Here is a 21,923-nt window from a genome sequence, read left to right on the forward strand (position 1 = left end):
GGGCATCGCCCTGGGCCACGCGCTGATCGTCTCCATCTCACTCAGAAAAAGTTACTCATACAGTGGTCTTGTAAAGGGTCTGAAGTGGTCAAATTGTCCCTTTTTAGAAACGGATAGTTTTAGGTCTTAAAGATGTCCTAGAAATTACCCTTACAAGCCCAGCTCTGTCATTTGATAGTAAGGGACACTAAGATCGCGTACAGAGCTTGTCGGAGGGGCTTGGTCTTCTGTCTCACGCTCAGGGTTGTCTCTTCATTTACAGGAGACCTTGCTCTTAAACGTTTCAGAGTTCGCTTTTCCCCTTGCTGAATTCATAAAAATGTTTTGAATTTATATGTGTTTCTTCTTGTAGGAAGAAGAAATTGTCGAGACGAATAACATGAGGTCATATAGAATCCCACTTTTGGTGATTTCAAGTCAAGAAAGTAAAAGTAAACCATTGCTATCTTTCACCTTAAATATCCTGTGTTTTATTGCTCAGAACATCCAGTTTTTCTAATACTCATGATGTCAGAAGGGAAATCTCCTGACAAAAAAAGGCCTCGTAGAAGCTTATCAATCAGCAAGAATAAGAAAAAAGCATCTAATTCTATTATTTCGTGTTTTAACAATGCACCACCTGCTAAACTTGCCTGCCCCGTTTGCAGTAAAATGGTGCCTAGATATGACTTAAACCGGCACCTTGATGAAATGTGTGCTAACAATGACTTCGTTCAAGTGGATCCAGGGCAGGTTGGCTTAATAAATTCAAATGTGTCTGCGGTAGATTTAACCAGTGTTACCTTAGAAGATGTAACACCAAAGAAGTCACCACCACCAAAGACAAATTTAACCCCTGGCCGAAGTGATTCAGCAAAAAGGGAAGTAAAGCAGAAGACCAGTCCCTACTTTAAAAGTAATGATGTGGTGTGCAAAAATCAAGATGAGCTGAGAAATCGTAGTGTGAAAGTCATTTGTTTGGGAAGCCTAGCGTCTAAATTGTCCAGAAAATACGTAAAGGCTAAAAAATCAATAGATAAGGATGAAGAATTTGCCGGTTGTAGTCCACAGAGTTCCAAATCCACAGTTGTTAAGAGCCTGATTGATAACTCTTCAGAAATTGAGGACGAGGATCAAATTTTGGAGAACAGTTCTCAAAAAGAAAACGTGTTTAAATGTGATTCTCTAAAGGAAGAGTGCATTCCTGAACATATGGTAAGAGGAAGTAAAATAATGGAAGCCGAAAGCCAAAAGGCTACCCAGGAATGTGAGAAATCAGCCCTCACCCCTGGATTCTCAGATAATGCGATCATGTTATTCTCACCAGATTTCACTCTTAGGAATACATTAAAGTCTACTTCAGAAGACAGTCTTGTAAAGCAAGAGTGTATCAAAGAAGTGGTTGAAAAACGTGAGGCATGTCATTGTGAAGAAGTAAAAATGACTGTTGCTTCAGAAGCTAAAATACAGCTGTCAGATTCAGAGGCAAAATCTCATAGTTCTGCAGATGATGCTTCTGCATGGAGTAACATCCAAGAGGCTCCTCTGCAGGATGACAGTTGCTTAAACAATGATATCCCTCACAGCATTCCTTTGGAGCAGGGGTCAAGCTGCAATGGTCCTGGTCAAACAACCGGTCATCCTTACTACCTTCGGAGTTTCCTTGTGGTGCTGAAAACCGTACTTGAGAATGAAGATGATATGTTGCTCTTTGATGAGCAGGAGAAGGGAATTGTAACTAAATTTTATCAGTTATCAGGTATCTTACGCATGTGTTTGTTTTCAAGTTTTCATTCCCCTTTTTCTGCTCTGATTGGGGCATGATGTGATGGGCAGTAATCTAGTGACCGCAAGGAGTCACTGTGGTGGTGTGAGCACCCTGTGGGAGTGTTCATGGGAGTCGGAGCATACTCGAAGGTTTTATTGAGAGGGATGCATGGAAAAGAGACAAGATTTTGTCCCGGGTGATGTTTACTCCTGCTGAACTTTGGTTACATTGGAAGCAGCTGTTTTTCTTATAGGTACATTTGATAGTTAGGAAACAACCTTTTCCAGATTAAAAAACAATATAATGTGACTTAGAAAAGCATACTTTGCATTTTGAGCGTGTAATCAGGCTTTCCATTAGGTTGTTTTGTTGTTCCTCAAAGATGAAAGTAGAATAAAATACAATACAGGAAGAAAACAAACCAACCTGAGGCATATTTTCTTTCTCCCAACAACATTTTAGATTCATGGACTGTTGCCTTTTAAAGACAGGGTGTGGAGGAAATGGAAACTTTCAAGCTGAAATTGGTACATTAAAAATATTAGTCTATGCCTGAAGTCCTTGGCAGCCAGGGGTGGCTCCAAGCCAGCAGTGCAGGTTTGTAGTAAAAGCCACCCTTGTGTCTTTCCGGTGTTATTCAGAGGGCCATGATGGCTCTGTGGAACCATGTCCCTGAGGGCAGGAAAAAACATGGTAGTCACACTGTCGTTTAGTAAAATGCGGCCATGTGTGACTCCTCAGTAGATAAAAAAGAGAAAAATCCTGAACATTACTATTGATGTTCAAGGGAAGGATTTCTATTTTAAATTCGCACAGTGGAATTATGGTATTCCTTGGGTTACTTTTTAACATGTGAGCGGTACTTCTCTGGGCACAGCTGTGTGTAGTATCCACTTCCATCTCTACTTTTGCTGTTCTCACCAGAAGATGGACATAATAGCACATTGGTTTTTCTATCCAAACTAGTCACAGATCTTTGGTTGGGTGCTGATTGCATTCCTGGAGTATTTCAGAGATTGGTGGCTCTGTAATTCCATGTAATTGAGAAATAGGAACAGTTTTCCTAGTGCAAGTTCTGCATATGCATGTGTCTTGCACTCCATGGAGAGTCATGTACAATCTGTTGGTGTGTAGAAATAATTACTGCTAATTGTTTTTGCCTTTTTTTTTTTTTAATTTTAAGTTCTTTTAGAGACAGGGTTTCTGTCTGTTGCCCAGGCTGGAGTGCAGTGGTGTAATCATAGCTCACTGTGACCTTGAACTCTTGGTCCCAAGCGATCCTCCTGCCTCAGCCTCCCAAAGCACTGGGATTACAAGCATAAGCCATAGGCTGGGCATGGTGGCTCAGGCCTGTAATCCCAGCACTTTGGGAGGCCGAGGTGGGCAGATGGCCTGAGGTCAGGAGTTCGAGACTAGCCTGACCAACATGGTGAAACCTCGTCTCTACTAAAAATACAAAAACTAGCCGGGCATGGAGGCGGGCGCCTGTAATCCCAGCTACTCTGGAGGCTGAGGCAGGAGAATGGCATGAACCCAGGAGGCGGAGCTTTCAGTGAGCCGAGACTGCACCATTGCACTCCAGCCTGGGCAACAAGAGCAAAACTCCATCTCAAAAAAAAACAAAACAAAAACAAAACAAAAAACAACCAAAAAAAACAACACCAGCATGAACCATCATGACAGGTCAATTTTGCCTTTTTAAAGAAGAAAGGAAAATAAATGTTGGAAATTTTCAAAATACAATTAAGCCATTTTAGAGTTGGTCGAAATTTAAAGATAATCTGGGTAATAGGGAGATTGAGACCAAACAGGTTAATTAAGAAGCTTGGTCAAGATTGCTGGGTTAGAGATGACTGCCCTACTGAAGCTAGACATTTTTTTTGGAAAATTATTTCAGATTATTTTCGATCAAATCAGAATAATGCATATTAAGCTAAGAGCAGAGAACAAAATAAGAATTCTGGGTAGGGCTTTTCTGAGGGAGTAGAAATGTTGATGTCTAGAAAATGGGGAACTTGATCTTAGAAGTTTTAAAATGACCAATAATTGTTACCAAAGTTTTAAATGTACTTTCAAAATGGTTTATTCCATAAAATGAAGGCCTTATACATACAGTAAGCATATGTGTATTTCTAAATCGTACATTTATTCACCTTAGGTTTAAAAGGTAAATGCAGTGATTTTCAACATTTTTCTTAACTTTATTGCAGCTACTGGTCAGAAGTTATATGTAAGGCTCTTTCAACGTAAATTAAGCTGGATTAAGATGACCAAATTAGAGTATGAAGAGATTGCCTCAGACTTAACACCTGTGATTGAAGAATTGACGAATGCAGGCTTTCTACAGACAGGTATGACTAGTAGAAGGAGATGTGAAATGAAAATATGATCTGAAGAACTGAGCTTCTGCAGAATGATGGCAGTATTATTATGGTGCCCTCCCCGGGGTGGTGCCTGGTAACTTACTGTTTTTTAATTGAATTTTTAATCTCAGGACAACAAATTACTCATGTGATGCTAAAGCCGTTCTTAGCCTGAGTTAAGAATACTAGAATAATGAGAGATCGTCTGCTGCTGTTTTCTTGACTGTGGCAGGTTTAGAATGAAAGTCACCTGGGCATAGACATGGGTGTGTGCCACAGAAGAAATACATCCCGGCCGGGCACGGTGGCTCACGCCTGTAATCCCAGCACTTTGGGAGGCCGAGGCGGGTGGATCACCTGAGGTTGGGGGTTCGAGACCAGCCTGACCAACATGGAGAAACCCCATCTCTACTAAAAATACAAAAGTAGGTGTGGTGGCGCATGCCTGTAATCCCAGCTATTTGGGAGGCTGAGGCAGGAGAATCACTTGAACCCGGGAGGCTGAGGTTGCGGTGAGCTGAGATTGCACCATTGCATTTCAGCCTGGGCAACCAGAGTGAAACTCTGTCTCAAAAAAAATGGATACATCCCTTCTTGGCGCTCTCCTTCCAGCAAGAGCTTGACTCATCTTACTCAGAGTCCTCTTCTTTATGATAGAATAAAGCTGGTTGTTTGAAACCCATATTGCCTCTAAAAACTTCATCTGCCCCCCTTGCACACACATACAGCTCTTCGATTATGTTGATTGCCTTAAGCATTGTTGAATTGCTTTAAGCCTATGTGAACACTAAGGAGAGTCTATCTTCTGCAGTGATACCCTTCGTTGTCTTGTCAGTAGCATTCGTTAAGTACCTACCTATGTATTGGGTACAAAATTGTACTGCATTAGGAAAGGGAAATGTGAGCCTTGGGTTCAAGTTGCTGACATTTTAGACCAAAATAAGCGAATCAGCCAGATGGTTTCTTTGGGGCAGAGTATATTGTGGGGAGCAGTAAGTGGGGATGAAGCGAAGTGAGCAGGAAGTGTGTTAGGGTGGGGCTGGATGGCGTGGGATGGGGAAAGTTGCGGGAGAGGCATAAAAGCTCAGTGAAGGCGCTTGGATGTGAATGGTTAGTGGTGGGACACAGGACCCTCTGCAGAGCAGCGCTTCCCACACATCAGTGCCAGCAGGGTCACCTGGGAACTTGATACTCAGTCCCCACCTGACTTGGAAAATGTGGTGCAGCTTCCGTAAATTCATATGTCTGACAGGCATGCCAGGTGACTGCTGCAGGTGAGCCTTGACTTACCTTCAAATGAGCAACAAAACCAGGATCCTAGTGGCTCACCATGGCACTCAGTCAAGTGCAAGTCCCATCCATGCTCCAGCCCCATGGGGCCTGGCTCTGGCTGTCCCTCTCGCTTTCTGCCACGGCCACCCAGCCCTCAGTGTTCTTCACCAGGATGAGTGCATTCCTGTCTCAGAGCCTTGGACTGACTTTCCCCTCCACCCAGGTCAGTTTCCACCACGTGGCCACACGGCATAGTTCTCCTTTCCTTCCCCGCTGCGTGGTGTTACCTTGTCAAAGGTTTGCCTGACTACTGTGTGAAATACAGCCAGCCTCCTGCCAGCTTCAGTTTGCCTCCTGAGTTGTGTTTTTCTTTAGAGCAGTTATTACCACCTGATAAATTTGCCTGTTCATTTAATTGTTACGCTGGGAGGCTAGCTCCTATGGATGGGATTTCTTTCACTGTAGCATGCCCGGGGCCTTAGAACATTACCAGGCCGACAGTGTACACCCAATAAATATTTGCTGAATGGAGGAAGAAGGCACTGCCCTAAACTTGTGAAGCCTTGAAGGCAAAGACCAGCGAGGTCTGACTGAGCCGAATTCCTAGGCCAAGTTTGGTGTCGGGGCCCACAGTAGCCGAACAGGCTCACGAATGCCGAGTGAGCAGGAGAGGCTTGTGGGAAGAAGAGGGCTGATGATCAGTTCTCTCTGACCTGGTTTGAGAGGTCCCATTTTGTAGGGGTTTTGTGACGAGAAAGGCAGGGAGTATATATTCCAAGCAGATGTTGAGATGCCCAAACCATAATGGCTATCCATGTGTGTCTTTATTTTAGTTATGTTTTCCTTTAGATTTTAGTGAGAAATTCTATTATTTGATAACTTTTAAGAGATATAATAATAGTGTTATTAATACATTAATAATACCATGTTAATAATTCCACATTTAATGATTGGTTTGGCCAACTAATTAAAATTTTCTTAGTAGCATTTCATTTTATTTTCATCTAACTAAGGTAAATAAAGCTAGAAAATAGTAAAATTTAAAAAAACTTTTTTTTTAAACCATTTCAGAATCTGAGTTGCAAGAACTCTCTGAAGTGCTTGAACTCCTTTCTGCTCCGGAACTAAAATCCCTAGCCAAGACCTTCCACTTGGTGAATCCCAATGGACAGAAACAGCAGCTGGTGGACGCCTTTCTCAAATTGGCCAAACAGCGTTCAGTCTGCACTTGGGGCAAGAATAAGCCTGGAATTGGTGCAGTGATTTTAAAAAGGTTTTGTTGGCTATTGTTACAGTAAAAACATTTAAAATGTTGATAGCACATATTAACTTATAGTAGATTGTATACTTGATTGAACTGTAATTGTTTATTTCAGTTGTAGTTAGATTGAGAAGGCTGGAAAAGCCTTAATTGCAATAGCCTGGATTCTTTCTTGGGTTATTATTCAAAATTTTTGTCGTAATACCGTACTAATTTCCAGGACCAAGAAAAATCAGAAGGCAATAGGCCTTTGGTAAATTGTAGTATTTTATTTTCCGAGAAAAATACAGTTTTAAGTGATTCTTATGGGATTTTAAGGTAAACTATTCAGTCAAATTTTTATTTTAGTTAAGTTTTTGTTTACTAAACAAAGTATAATCAGGCAGTCTTAATGTGCAAGTTTTCCTGAGTTTAAACGTAACAATTTACCAAAAACTGTGAGTGGCTTCTTTTGTCCTTGAGAAGCCCTTGACCTGTTTCAGTTGAAAATTACAAAAACTTTTAGAATTGATTTCTTTTGCCCATGTTATTTATATAATCAAACTATATCAACTCTAGTCTGGGAATTCACTACTGTGGAGTCGAGGATGAAATGAGAGGATGCTTTTGAAAACACTTTAACATGATGTTGTTATTTATTTTATATATTTGTTTTGTATATTGCAGTTGTTATGAGCCCATCCTTGTTGGGGAGGTGCTATAAATACTAATCTTTAATGAAACATAGGTGTAATAAGGCAGACATTAAGAAAAATATAAATACCAACACTTGAAATAAGCTTGTATTATAGATTTTTAAAAAGTACTTCAATAAATTACATACTTGTAATTAATTGACTTGAGAAGTATAGAATCCTCATCTGTGTGGTATGTTAAATGTCTTCTAAGTCCTTTCTTTATCTAATTGTATTTCTTAAGTATTTGATGTTAACCTTATATGTAACATTTTATGAGCAAGTAAACATTAAATTTAGCCACCCTCTGGCTGGGCACAGTGGCTCACACCTGTAATCCCAGCACTTTGGGAGGCTGAGGCAGGTGGATCACAAGATCAGGAGTTCGAGACCAGCCTGGCCAATATGGTAAAACCCTGTCTCTACTAAAAATACAAAAATTAGCCTGGTGTGGTGGCAGGTGCCTGTAATCCCAGCTACTTGGGAGGCTGAGTCAGGAGAATTGCCTGAACCTGGGAGGTAGAGGTTGCAGTGAGCTGAGATCGCGCCACTGCACACCAGCCTGGGTGACAGAGTGAGACTCCATCTCAAAAAAAAAAAAAAAAAAAAAAAAAATAGCCCTTTCTTGGTATATGCACTTAGCATAGAACAGATAAAGTAAATAAGATGAACATATTTTATCTCTAACTTTGGACTTGTAGGAAAATAGAATCCTCAAGGCTGTTTTAGTTCTAGTAAAAACCACTGTCCTTTAAGGTTGTCCTTTATTTCTTCATTCTGATGGTAAAGCCCAGCAGTGGAATTTCAGAGTCCCTGCCAGCCCCACGCTAGGGCAGCGCCTGGTGCTTTTACTCTGCTGTTATGATAAAGAAACAGAAACAGCCACATTATTACAGAAAAAGGCACATTATTTATGCTTTCTTAATCCTTGCAGGAGTCACTGCTTAGTTTTCTGTGTTTAATGCTTCCTTTTGCAGACTGGAGGCTGTGTCCACTGGGGGCATCCCCGGGACTCTGTGTGGAGGTGGATGAAATGGGTACTTTGGGGCAGTCTGTAGATGAGTGGCTCTCAGTTCAGTGGTGGTGTGATAGGAATCCCACCCCTTCCCCTTCAACTCCATGATGGTGGCACTCATCTCTCCCACACCCTCTGGGATGCAGTGCTGCTTTTGGTTTAATAGCTTCTGCACCAGGAGGGTGTGACATCTTTCACTAGCCAAGTGGTTCTCAACTGGGGGCATCTGGCATCATCTGGAGACATTTTTGGTTGTCAGTACTGGAGGTGGTGAAGCTAATGGCATCTAGTGACTAGAGGCCAGGGACAGGGCACTGCTGAGCATCCTATAATTTACAGGACAGCCCCTGACAACAAAGAATTACCTAGCCTAAATGTCAATAGTGCTGAAGCTGAAAAACCCTGCTATTGATGGTGTCTAAGCTGCTAGAGTCAGAGGGCCCACATGGTCCTGGATTTAATTTAGACCTCCAAGCCCACCTTGCAGACATCCAGAGTTGAACTGAATTCACTCCAATGTTATCCTAGAATAGAGATGCTGCTGGACCATTCTGTACACTAGGGAAGGGGTCTGCAGCCCCCAGGCCATAGACCGATAACTGTCCATTGCCTGTTAGGAACTGGGCCACACAGCAGAAGGTGAGCAGTGTGCCAGAGAGCATGACCGCCTGAGCTTTGCCTCCTGTCAGATCAGCAGTGGCATTAGATTCTCATAGGAGTGTGAACCCTATTGTGAACTGCGCATGCGAGGGATCTAGGTTGCGTATTCCTTATGAGAATCTATTGCCTGATGATCTGAAGTGGAACAGTTTCATCCCGAAACACCTCCCTCAACCCCAGTCCATGGAAAAATTCTCTTCCATGAAACCACTCCTTGGTGCCAAAAGCGTTGACTGCTGCGCTAGAGAACAGCACCAAACTTTGGCATATACATTTGCACCACGTCTTGGTACACAAAATCTGATGTTTTACCTGGAGCCTTTGATAATGACATTTTAAAGAAATACCATTATTTAATCTAAATCATCACTAGAATAAAAAATTGAGAATTGCTTCATGTTGACTAGGCAATACTTTTCTGAAAGTTTTCCTGGTATTTGAAGCACTCATGACCAGGGTAAACCCCAACCTACTGTGCAGCCGAGGAAGGAAGCACTTGTATGGAGCCAAACCATGTGTGGAACCATTTGGAGATGTACATTCATTTACTCCTGTGTATCCCTGGGTGAGCTCTCAGCCCCAGAGCAGTTAAGTAATGCTCCAGTGTTTTAAAATAGTGAATGTCATTTCTCTTTATTTTAGATGAAAATAATTTGTAAAATCTGACATCCAAATGCTTAAAAAGCTAAAAGTTATTTCTACATTGTACATTTTTCAGAGCCAAAGCCTTGGCTGGACAGTCAGTACGAATCTGTAAAGGCCCCAGGGCTGTGTTTTCCCGCATCTTGCTACTGTTTTCGTTGACCGACTCAATGGAAGATGAAGACGCTGCTTGTGGAGGTCAGGGGCAGCTTTCAACAGTCCTGTTGGTCAACCTCGGCCGAATGGAGTTTCCTAGTTACACCATCAATCGGAGAACCCACATCTTCCAAGACAGAGATGATCTTATCAGGTGAGATGATGTTAGCTCACTATAATGTCTATATGTGTATTTCACAATTTAGTAAAAGGTTTTGTTATTTTTTTCCAGCCAAAGTAGAAACATTAAGTCCACAGCCAAAACAGTTTTTAATCTTTTTTTGCCCCACTTGTATACATTTCTATGACTATAGGGAAAATGTAGAAGTGTGCTGAGATTATGGTTGCCAAAATCCAAGGAATTTTGAGTTAGAACTACAAAAACTTTCTCTGGTTTATGTTTCCAAGTACCTTTGGAAGGGAGTATTTTTTGTTTGTTTGTTTGTTTGTTTGTCTGTCTTAATTTGAGACAGGATTTCGCCCAGGCTGGAGTGCGGTGGCATGATCACCGCTCACTGTAGCCTCGACCTCCTGGGCCCAAGTGATCCTCCCACCTCAGCCTCCCAAGTAGCTGGGACCACAGGCACATGCCACCACACTCAGCTAATTTTTGTATTTTTTTGGTAGAGATGGGGTTTCACCATGTTGCTCAGGCTGGTCTCAACTCCCGGACTCAAGCAATCCGCCCACCTTGGCCTCCCAAAGTGCTGGGATTATAGGCGTGAACCACCGCCCTCGGCCTGTATTTTTTTTGACACAGACATATTAACAAACTTGACTTAGGAATATGTTGTTGGCATGAACAAGACTGAAGATGAATATTTTCTTATTAGTAACACTTTAGGTAAAGCTATTAATAACTTGTATATTGTATATCATACATATGATAATTAGATATACAGATGATAAATTAGAAATTTTCACTAATTTATATTGGCACACGGATTTAGTGAAAATTTGGTTTGTCCAATAAAAGTAGTTTTTGAACTAAAAGTAGAACTACCATGTGATCCAGCAATCCCACTACTGGGTAATATCCAAAGGAAAAGAAATAGGTATATTGAAGAGATATTTGTACTCCCATGTCTATTGCAGTCTATTCACAATAGCCAAGATAGGGAGTCAACCTAAGTGTCCATCAGTGGATGAATGGATAAAGAAAATGTGGTACATATACACAATGGAGTACTGTTCAGCCATAAAAAAGAATGAAATTCTCCATGGTGGCAACATGGCTGAGCTCAGAGGACATTATGTTATGTGAAATAAGCCAGGCACAGAAAGACAAATACTGCATGTTCTCACTCATATGTGGGAGGTAAAAAAGTGGATCTCACAGAAGTAGAGAGTAGAATAGTGGTTACCAGAGGCTGGGAGGGGAAGGGGGATAGGGAAAGGTTGGTTAACAGATACAAAAGTGCAGCTAGGTAGAAGGAATAAGTTCTGTTGTTCTGTAGCAGTGTAGGATGACTGTAATTAACAACAGTTTATTATATATTTTTAAATAGAAGAATGGATTTAGAATATTCCCCACACAAAGAAATGATAAATGTTCGAGGTGATGCCTGGTATGGCAACACATGCCTATATTTCTAGCTACTCGGGAGGCTGGGGCAGGAGGGTCACTTGAGTCCAGAAATTCGGGACTAGCCTGGGCAACATAATAAGACCCCATCTCTAAAACATTTTCAAAAAAGTTTGAGGTGCTGGATATGCTAATTACCCTAATTTGATCATTATACATTGTATACATGCATTGAAATATCACACTGTGCCACATAAATATGTGCAATTTTATGTTAATTAAAAATAATAATAGATGCCAAACAAATAATGGGATTACAGTATTAAAAAGCAGGTTTTGATAAGAAAGAATAGTGTAGGTCTTACGAAAAAAAATTTGGATTTCCTTAAAAAAAACACCTTTGATAAGAAAAATTAATTTGGATTTCCTAAAATGTCACTTTTGATATCTTGATTTGGATTTCTGACTCAAATTTAACCAAAATTGATTCTGATATTTGCTTTTAGGAAAGTCCTGTAAGTGTTTCTAGGAAAGCCAGGTGCTTTAAGAAGTAAGTTATTGAAATTTTTGAATCACAGCAGTGTCAGTATAATCTGATTTTGGCCCATTTTACCTTAGCTGTCAGGAAGCTCAGTATCTTATTTGTGTTCAATGGGAATAACTTTTTTAGTTAAAATCTCTAATAAGACTATTTATTCTTACCCTGTTTTCAGTTGTCTCATATCTTTTTTACCTTTTTTGTTTTTACTGGCTTTATGCTTTTCTGGCTTGTGAGAATGTATACTCTGAAGCCAAGTTCCAGTTTCTATACCAATGAACTGTGAACCCACCCTGTGCCTCAGTTTCCTCATCTGTCAAATGGGGAGAATAATAGTATATTCTTACAGATATGTGCGGGGTGCATGGGAAGTGCTTAAAGCCTGGGCTATGGGGAATGCCTACTACATGTTCATTATTATTTTAATTGTCATTCTTACTGTTATACCCAAGTTCTATGACAAAACCATGGTTGACAAGTTCAAAAGGCATCTCATATTCTTTCTAGAAAGTAAGTGTGCTGTAAATAATAAAAATAATGAAAACTCCCTTGGTTAAGCAGAGGGCCTTAACATGTAAATGAAACTGGATTTAATTGACTTCTGGAAAGGTAATAGTATTCAGTATCTGGTAATGTGATTCCTGGCCAGGAAACCCTTGTTGTTTACCTCTGTACTTGAGATAATTTATCCTTTTAAAATGTTTCTTATTCATTCAGTACAAATGAGTGTTGAGTACCTTTTATGTGACTTGGTTAGGGGTTGTAGCAGTGAACAAGAGAGGGCCTCAGCCATCATGGGGCTATGTTTCCTGGGGAGATAGAAATTAACCACTATTTAAAGTGTGTGAGAAGTGCTGTGATAATTGAGGGACAGGCTGGATAAGTTCTTTATAGACAGAGTGGCCCTGGAGAGGTGACATTTGAAGTGGGACTTGAGGATGAGAATGAGGTAGCTGTGTCAGGGTCTGGGTGCCTGCGTCCCGGCCGCGAGATAGCATGTGCACAGGCCCTGAGGCAGGAAAGAGCTTGCTGAGTTGGAGGAACTCAGGAGACCCCTGGCTAAGATGTGGGGGTGGCCAGGACTGGGTTGTTGGTAGCGGCAGTGGAGAGAAGTGAATGTGTGTGAGGCAGTTTGGAAGCAGTAAAGACAAGACTTGATTCTGATGTGGGCGAGAAGGCGAGGAGTGGATCAAGGATGGCTCTGGTGTTTTGCCTTGGGGTGGGGCGCCATCCAGTGAAGGGGATTGGGAGAGGTGTTGGTGCTGGAGGCGTCAGTGTGTGGGGTGCTCTTCAGCCATTTGGTTGAAGCTGTTGTGTGTGGCATTGGACTTGCGGTCAGGAGCTCAGGGAATGGGTCTGGCCTGGAAAAAGTCAACATTTTGAGAGTCACTGGCATATGGACAATGTTTGAAGCCATGGAACTGAATGAGCAGCATATTATAAAAGAATGAGATCTAAGAATTTGTGAGCAAACTTTTACATTTGGAGGCAATTTCTTTACTCTTACTTTACAGTGTTTGTACATAATGATATTATGTACTTCATGCTTTTCTTTTAGATGTGAGACCAAAATACAATGAACATGTACTCACAGTGTTAACAGAATTTGTTGGTCAAATGTCTTTGTTTTTTGGTAGCTAAAGGAGCGATGAAAAATTGTCTTTCTTAAGCTAAGTTGTGTTGTAACATTTCAGCATTGCCATCTCCCAAAGAGCATCCCTTAGTTATTTTGAAATATTCCAGGTAATCTTCTTAGCTTGGGCAGCATCCCTCTGGCTAGCTATGATTGTAAATGATTAAATTATCAGATCTACATCTGACTATAATTCTGATGTCACTTACATGTTTGCTGTCATATTGTTGAATGAGTGAATGGATGAATGAATGGATGAGTGCCAAAATCAGGAATGATGAGCTGATCCATATCACATTTATAGAATGGAACATGTTATGTGATAATACAGCATAAATGTTTTTATCTTTCTAGTTGGGCTTTCTTATCAGTTCTGGGCCACTCCAGTGATGTAGTTAAGATAAATTATTATTAGAATAAAATTTAAGTGGCCCTCATATTTTAAAAAACACACTTTTACCTTTCAGAGTGAGATCTAGTGGCTAGGATGTGGTCATTCTATGGGAATGCTCATTCTTATTTGGAACTTGGATGGCATTTTCCTCCAGATATGCAGCAGCCACGCACATGCTGAGTGACATTTCTTCCGCAATGGCCAATGGGAACTGGGAAGAAGCTAAGGAGCTCGCTCAGTGTGCAAAAAGGGATTGGAACAGACTGAAAAACCACCCTTCTCTGAGGTGAGAGTTTTTCTAGGTACCTGCCAAAATGTATACATTGACCAAGTTGTTCCAAACACTTACAGTAGTTTTCTTCATGAAGAATATACTCCTTTTTCTCTGTGGTTAAACCAGCTGTGGAATTGAATTTTGTACGTGCTTTGCCTAGAATGAAAGTGCTGTGTGAAATAGAAGGAAATGTCTGAAGGTTTAAAGTGAATTTGATATAACTCAGATCCCTGGGCAACACACATGCCAACCCCATACTTGACTTGTCACATGCCAACTGTAGGAGTGTTGGCCTCCCTGAGTACTGGTGAGCTGAACTGAAACGTGAGGGAAGCCAGCAGCAGGACGGATGTGGGAAGCATGGTAGGTGGGTTCTTCTGAGGGAAATTCAAGTAGGTGTTTAAAAACTCTGCAAAAGACAGCTCAAGCGAACTTTCCAGGTACACAGCACATGATCTTTTATTTTGTTGAAAATGGTAAACATCTTCAATATTTGTTAAGACATTTTTTCCTTTGTTGTTACATAGTGATGAGAAAAATTAGTATTTTCAGATGCCACTTTGAAAAAATCATTTAGGATATACAGTTGACCCTTGAATGATGCAGGGGTTGGGGTACCGACCCCTCAGACAGTCAAGAATCTGTGTGTAACATCTGACTTCCCCACTACTTAATTAATAGCTTACTGTTGACTGGAAGCCCTACCGATTACATAGTCAATTAACACACATTGGATATGTTATATGCATTATATGCTGTATTCTTACAATAAAGTAAGCTAGGGAAAAGAATATGTTATTAAGAAAATCATAAGGGGGCTGGTACGGTGGCTCACACCTGTAATCCCGGCACTTTGGGAGGCCGAGGCTGGCAGATCACCTGAGGTTGGGAGTCTGAGACCAGCCTGACCAACATGGAGAAACCTCGTCTCTACTAAAAATACAAAATTAGCCAGGCCTTGGTGCCTGCCTGTAATCCCAGCTACTCGGGAGGCTGAGGCAGGAGAATCACTTGAACCCAGGAGGTGGAGGTTGTGGTGAGCTGAGATCACGCCATTGCACTCCAGCCTGGGCCACGAGCAAAACTCCGTCTCAAAAAAAAAAAAAAAAAAAAAAAATCATAAGGGGCTGGGCGTGGTGGCTCATGCCTGTAATCCCAGCACTTTGGGAGGCAGAGGTGAGTGGATCACTTGAGGTCAGGAGTTCGAGACTAGCCTGGCCAACATGGTGAAACCTCGTCTCTACTAAAAATACAAAAATTAGGTGGGTGTTGTGACGAGTGTCTGTAATCCCAGTCTCGGAAGGCTGAGGCAGGAGAATCACATGAACCTGGGAGACAGAGGTTGTAATGAGCTGAGATCGCACCACTGTACTCCAGCCTGGGTGACAGAGCGAGACTCCGTCTCGGGGAAAAAAAAAAAAAGAAAATCATAAGGAAGAGAAAACATATTTACTGTTCGTTAAGTGGAAGTGGATCATCATGAAGGTCTTCATCCTTGTTGTCTTTACAGCAAATAGGCTGAGGACGAGGAGAGAGAGGAGGGCGTGGTCTTGCTGTCTCAGGGGTGGCAGCAGCAGAAGAAAATCCACATATAAGTGGACGTGTGCAGTTTAAACCCGTGTTGTCCAGGGGTCAGCTGTATATTTATAGAGAAATCATATTGACTTAAAAATCACAAGAAGTTAGATTACTATAAACACAGGTTGATAAACTTCTGTAAAAGGTCACGTAGTGAATATTTTAGGCTTTGCAGGCCATATGGTCTCTGTGGCACCAACTTTACTCTGCTGTTTTAGTGCAAAAGCAGCCACAAGAAGTACGTATGCAAATGAATGAGCCTGGCTGTGTTCCAGTTAACTTCATTTGTGGACATTGAAATTTCAGTTTCATATAATTTTCGCATACCAAAGTGTATTATTCTCTTGATTTATTAACAATTTAAAACCATAAAAACCATTCTTAGTTTGCAGGACATAGAAAATCAGGTGGCAGACCCTGGGTTTGGCTGTGGGCCGGAGTTTGCTGACCTTGGTTTAGAATGATGAGTTCTCATCTTACTCCACTGTCTGAGTGACCTAGGACGTGGCAGCTGGCTGTGAGAATGTAGGTTTGTGGTGTAGAAAATTGTACACAACTGAAAGTATTTAGAATATACGTTTTTAAAAGATAGGAATTCAGTCTGCTTTGTCACTTCTTATTATTGTCTTATAATAAATTAACCAAATTATTAAACTACTGGTATATGTCTTCATTTTAGATGCCATGAAGATTTACCACTCTTCCTGCGGTGTTTCACTGTTGGGTGGATTTATACAAGGATTTTGTCTCGGTTTGTGGAAATACTGCAGAGACTTCACATGTATGAGGTTAGAGCACAGGTCCCTGCCCCCCACAATTACTGATGTGATGGCGTTAAACATGTGAAGGGACAGCTGTCGGGCTCTCAGCATTTCCTGCTTATTTGGTTAGCACACAGTAATATAATGGAGGCATATTTGTTTTGTTTTGTCTTTTTGAGACAGGGTCTCACTCCATCACCTAGGCTGGGGTGCAGTGGCACGGTTCAGCTTACTGCAGCCTCTGCCTCCCGGGCTCAAGTCATCCTCTCGCCTCAGCCTCCTGAGTAGCTGGGACTACAGGCGTGCGCCACCATGCCTAGCTAATTTTTGTATTTTTAGTAGAGGTGAGATTTCACCATGTTGCTCAGGCTGATCTCGAACTCCTGGGCTCAAGTGATTTGCCCACCTTGGCCTCTGATGCTTTGACAGTGGGGGCCTAAAGTGTTGGGATTACAGGTGTGAGCCACTGTGCCTGGCCAATGAGGGCATATTTAATGTAGGCAGCCCGCTGTCTCTTGGATTAGTAGAGAGAAGATAGGTGGCCAATGAGGGCATATTTAATGTAGGCAGCCCGCTGTCTCTTGGATTAGTAGAGAGAAGATAGGTGAAGATGGACAGCTGTTCTGTTTGCCTGTGTGTTGATGAATCTGTGTCCCAGGATGGCCTGGGGGTGGCGGCCACCATCCTGGAGGGTGCCCCACAGGTCTGCAGCCTGAGCCTGAGTCTCTTTCAGAACTCCTTGTGAGACTTGGCAGGTCCCCAGAAATCTCTGAGGGACCTTTTGCTTCCTTTTGCTTCCTTTTGCTTCCCTGTCAGCTGTCATGGATTGTCTGGAGACAATTTATAATCACAAATCAGAAATTTGTCGTATCCTAAACTTTGTGAAATTGCTAGATTTCACTTTTGTTGTGTTTGATATTTCTATATTGAAAATGTTATCTCCAGACCAGGCATGGTCAAAAATATATATATACAAAACAAGAAGAAAAGAAAATGGGATCTTACAAAGAGGATGTGCTAAGCTGGTTTCTTGGCCTGGGGTCTGTGAATCCCAGGGGAGTGATGGGTGGGCTTTGGGGAAATCTGTGAATCTCAAACTTGCATGTGTATGGGGATTTATGCATTTTTCTGGGGTAAATCATTCCATATTACAAAGACATCCATGAACCACAGAAGATTAACAAACAGAATGACCGAACAGTCTGTACATAATCTAGACCAGAGAATGTTCCTGTTGAGGTAGGGTGTTTGTATGAGGACACCCCTCATTACTTTCCTGCCCACCCCAAATCCCTCTTGCAGTTGGTCCTGTGACCTGCTGTGTTCCCAGAAGTATGTGGGTTTGCCAACTGTGACCAGTGCTCAGCTGCCTGGAACTTGACCCTGTGCGACTCTGCACTGGTTGACTGGTTTGCAGATAACACTCTGCAGCACTCACAGAAGTCTGTACCCCAGTGCCAGCCGGCAGGGACCGGGTGAAAAGTGAGGATGCCTTAGGGAACTCATGCCCACTCCAGAAGGCACCTCAAAGTCCCTGTCCTGTCAGTTCGGGGTCCTTGGCCTCATTGTAGAATGGAAAGATATGCATTATAAATAGGCTTTACCAATCCTATGGGCTTGTAAATATCATTACAGCTGGATTTTTTGTGAATCTAATGAGGTTTCTTTGTTATTGTTGCAATAGGAAGCCGTCAGAGAACTTGAAAGCCTTTTGTCTCAGAGAATTTATTGTCCTGACAGCAGAGGCCGATGGTGGGATCGACTGGCCCTTAATTTACACCAGCACTTGAAGCGCCTGGAACCGGTACTCAGTAACAAAACATATCTGAAACACCTTTTCATTTTAGAATCAACTTTTAAAATATGGCAAACTTAATGCCTTAAAATCTACATGTAATTAGAACATGTATTTCTTTTGTTAACATTCTTCTTTTGTCTGTGTTCTTCCAACCCCAAAAGAATACCAGAGATGCCAGCACAGCATGAGCATAGAGACTGGAAGCTTTTGTCTTCTCTTTGCTGATTGGCGAGATGGGCTGACTGTGGACTCTGTGCTGGCATTTAGGAATCAGGATCTAGGAATTAAGGGAGAGGGAGAGTCAGATGACTCAGCCGTCAGCAAGTGCCTTCAAGGAAGGTGTTTGTTTTGGAAATGGTGACTTTGTTGATTTGTAGCACAGGGTCTCTAGGTAGAAAGATTGGCGAGAAAGCGTTCCTTTCCCTATCTTATTGCAGGTCCTTTATGCGTGACTCTGTACTTCTGTGAGGTGTTTTGCTCTGCCATTTGGAAGCGTTGTTTGACCTTGAGCAGGCACCAGTGCTCCCTGTGGTGGCGATCTAGGGGCACGTGGAAGCACAGGGATTCTGTGGCCACCGCAGCCAGGCGGGTGAGGCCGCAGAGCCTGTGCCTGTGGGCTAGGCAGCAACAGTGGTTCTTTGTGTGGCCGCCAGCAGGCCCCTCCCTGTCTCTATTCCAGCCCTGCATTTGAGTTGAATGGAGGGGACTGTGCCTCTGGGAGCTTTTGATTTTTTCAGTGGCCCATTAAGTGAATCAGGGTGATGTAGGGGTGGAAAAAAATGACCACTGGTTAGGAAATATGACATCTTGTTTTTATTGCCGTAAACTGAAAAAGTGCCTTGTTACCTCACATATCAGGGAAAGAGCCAGTAAAGCTATTTCCTCTCATGGAGGAGGGTGTGGGGCTTCCTTACCACTCGGTGTTTACTGAGGCTGAAATAGCAAGAGAAAGCATCTGGTAGCCTAGAACCAAATACAGAAGGAGAAAGCTTGTGTTTCTTTCGCCTTTCTTTCAATGAAATAAAAGTTCAAGAGAGTACAGATTTCCCCTCTGTTCACAGTTCTGCTAGGGGGTAGACAAGCCACTGAGCTTATTTTTGAGATTTGAGCTAAGCCTAGTTCCTCCTAATCTGTTTCCAGAGGTCTTACTGGCCATAGCTCTTGTTATTTCATTAGTGTTCTTTGATCTTTACCTCAGTCTCCAGGGAAGGGATCGCCTAGCTGAGTGCTAATTCCTGCAAAGTGCTCTGCAGCCAGCCCCGGCCTGGCCAGGGCAGAGGTGGAGCCAGCTGGGCCCTCCCTCTCCGAGGCCAGGCTGCTGCTGCCCGGCACCGTCTTCTGCCAGCGAACAGGGTGCCCTTCAGAGTCTCATTCTCCCATCTTCATTTCCTTCAGCCACTCAACTCTGGATGGCCTGAGCCTTCACTGATTTTCAATTTCTTGGTTTTTATTTTTTCTTTCACTTTTTATGTTTCTATTGTGGTAAAATAAATTTAACATCCCTAAAATACGGCATTTTAGCCATTTTTAGGTGTACAGTTCGGTGGCATTCATGGTACTCATAATGTTGTGTGACCATTGCCTCTCCACTTACCACTCCAAACAGAAACACTGCAGCCATTAGGCAACTACGCCCCGCTTTCCCTTCCCCCAGCCCTGGCGACGACGTCTCATCTACTTTTTGTGTCTGTAAATGTGCCTGTTCATTTCATTCATTTCATTGAAGTGGAATCCTACGATATTTGTGGTTTTATGTCTGGTGTATTTTGCTCAGCATCACGTTTCTGAGCTTCACCCGCATCGTGGCACATGTCAGGACTCCGTTCCTTCTCCAGGCTGAACACACTTCCACTGTAGCATCTGATACCACATTTTTCTAGCCACTCATTGGTTGATGGACACTGGGTTCCTTCCACCTTTTCGGCCATTTTGAAGAATGCTGCATGAACCTCTGTTTCAGTCCCTGGTTTCAATTCTTTTGGGAATACCTGAGAGTGGAACTGCTGGGTCCTGTGGTGATTCTGTGTTGAGCTTTTTGAGGAGTGGCTGAACTGTTTTTCACAGTGTTTACACCAGTGTCACATTCCCACCAGCAATGCGTGAGGGTTCTGGTTTCTCTACCTCCTTGTCAATGCTTATTTTCCATGTTTCTGATTATAGCCATCCTAGTGTGAAGTGGTATCTCTTTGTGGCTTTCTGTGTTTGTTTATTTGTCTGACTCTGAATCGCCTTGGGAAATACTTGTAATTCCTCCAAACCTTTGGCTCCTGTCCCTGTAAATAAGGAATCTGAAGCAGCTCCATGGTTCTTGACTGCATATGAGATTCACCTGGCGCTTTGATGTGGCCCCCCCATGCCTGGGCTCCTGCTCTGGAGGTTCTCATTGTGTGGATCCGGGGTGGGACACATGTTTTCCTACAAAGCTGCCTAGGTGATGTCCTGAGAACCACTGAGCTAAGTTTTCCTGTAAAGTCAGGCATCCCTGAAGTTCACACCCTTTGTGAGGGGCAGCTGCTGGGATCCACTGTCCACCTGGATTACAGCCCGGTCACGCTCCAGCACGTTGACTGTGAAGGCTCTGGTTGCCAGATGCATTGAAATCCTCAGAATAAGATCTAAGGAAACAGCCTAAATCTCTAGAAGTGCTGTTTGCTCATTTGCTAATCAGCAAAATTCAATAATAAACAGTGGGCTTTTCTGTCAAACTAAATGCATGGAAGCTGCCATGGGTTTTTTTAGGAGCCTGATGTGTGACCATGCTCTCTGCCAGACTATCAAGTGCATCACAGAGGGGCTAGCGGATCCAGAAGTCAGAACGGGACACCGCCTTTCACTGTATCAGCGAGCCGTGCGCCTGCGAGAGTCTCCGAGCTGTAAAAAGTTCAAGCACCTCTTCCAGCAGCTCCCAGAAATGGCTGTGCAAGATGTGAAACACGTGAGGAAAGAGCCTGTGGGTGCTTTGGACTTAGGCGCGTGTACCTGGTTTTTTTGGACCAGAAGCATCCTAAGAGCTGTTTTGAGTGTGTGTTTTCTTTTAGACTCGGAATAATCTAAAACTCGTTTTGGACGGCTGTGTGGCCATTGCTCCCAGTCTCCCCCTAACGCCCTCCTCCCTGAGGAGACTGGGCTGCTTGGTGTGGTCACACCCTGGGTTGAGTGACAGATCTCCTGAATGGGGCCTCTCAGCATCTGCCCCAGTTTCATTTACTCACTGGGGACCTGTAGAGCAGTTCTGGTGGTTGAGGCTCTCCCAGGGCCGGACCAGCGAGCTGTCACATCCCCGCAGTTCTGCGTGTGTGAGCCCCACGCTGTGTGCTCTACTAAGTGACTGACTTTGTGGTAAGGGAGGTCAATCCTCACGATGCTACAGGCAGGTTTTCAGGGACTTTTGCTGACCTCAGGCTAATAGATGTTATTCTGCTGCTGTTTCAGGTGACCATCACAGGCAGGCTGTGCCCACAGCGTGGGATGTGCAAGTCTGTGTTTGTGATGGAGGCCGGGGAGGCCGCTGATCCCACCACGGTCCTGTGCTCTGTGGAGGAGCTGGCACTGGCCCATTACAGACGCAGCGGTTTTGACCAGGGTAACTGAGCAGGCTTTCTCTCGTGGCACCCAGCCCCGGGTGGACGAGC

General features: G+C 43.0%; 1 protein-coding gene across 7 annotated transcripts in view; it reads left to right on the forward strand.

Moving 5' to 3' along the window:
• Window positions 1-21,923, forward strand: part of FAN1 (FANCD2 and FANCI associated nuclease 1) — a 113,150-nt gene that overhangs the window by 74,123 nt on the left and 17,104 nt on the right. For all 7 annotated transcript variants that reach the window (XM_063794060.1, XM_063794061.1, XM_063794062.1 and 4 more), the window contains 9 exons: window positions 353-1,738; window positions 3,958-4,098; window positions 6,454-6,655; window positions 9,711-9,944; window positions 14,035-14,166; window positions 16,412-16,520; window positions 18,178-18,297; window positions 21,062-21,226; window positions 21,724-21,874. In XM_063794060.1, coding sequence (XP_063650130.1) covers window positions 505-1,738; window positions 3,958-4,098; window positions 6,454-6,655; window positions 9,711-9,944; window positions 14,035-14,166; window positions 16,412-16,520; window positions 18,178-18,297; window positions 21,062-21,226; window positions 21,724-21,874 — 2,488 coding nt within the window. In that variant the 5' untranslated portion in view covers window positions 353-504. The remainder of the gene's footprint in view (window positions 1-352; window positions 1,739-3,957; window positions 4,099-6,453; window positions 6,656-9,710; window positions 9,945-14,034; window positions 14,167-16,411; window positions 16,521-18,177; window positions 18,298-21,061; window positions 21,227-21,723; window positions 21,875-21,923) is intronic.

This window comes from Pan troglodytes, chromosome 16 (genome assembly GCF_028858775.2).
Source record: "Pan troglodytes isolate AG18354 chromosome 16, NHGRI_mPanTro3-v2.0_pri, whole genome shotgun sequence".
NCBI lineage: Eukaryota > Metazoa > Chordata > Mammalia > Primates > Hominidae > Pan > Pan troglodytes.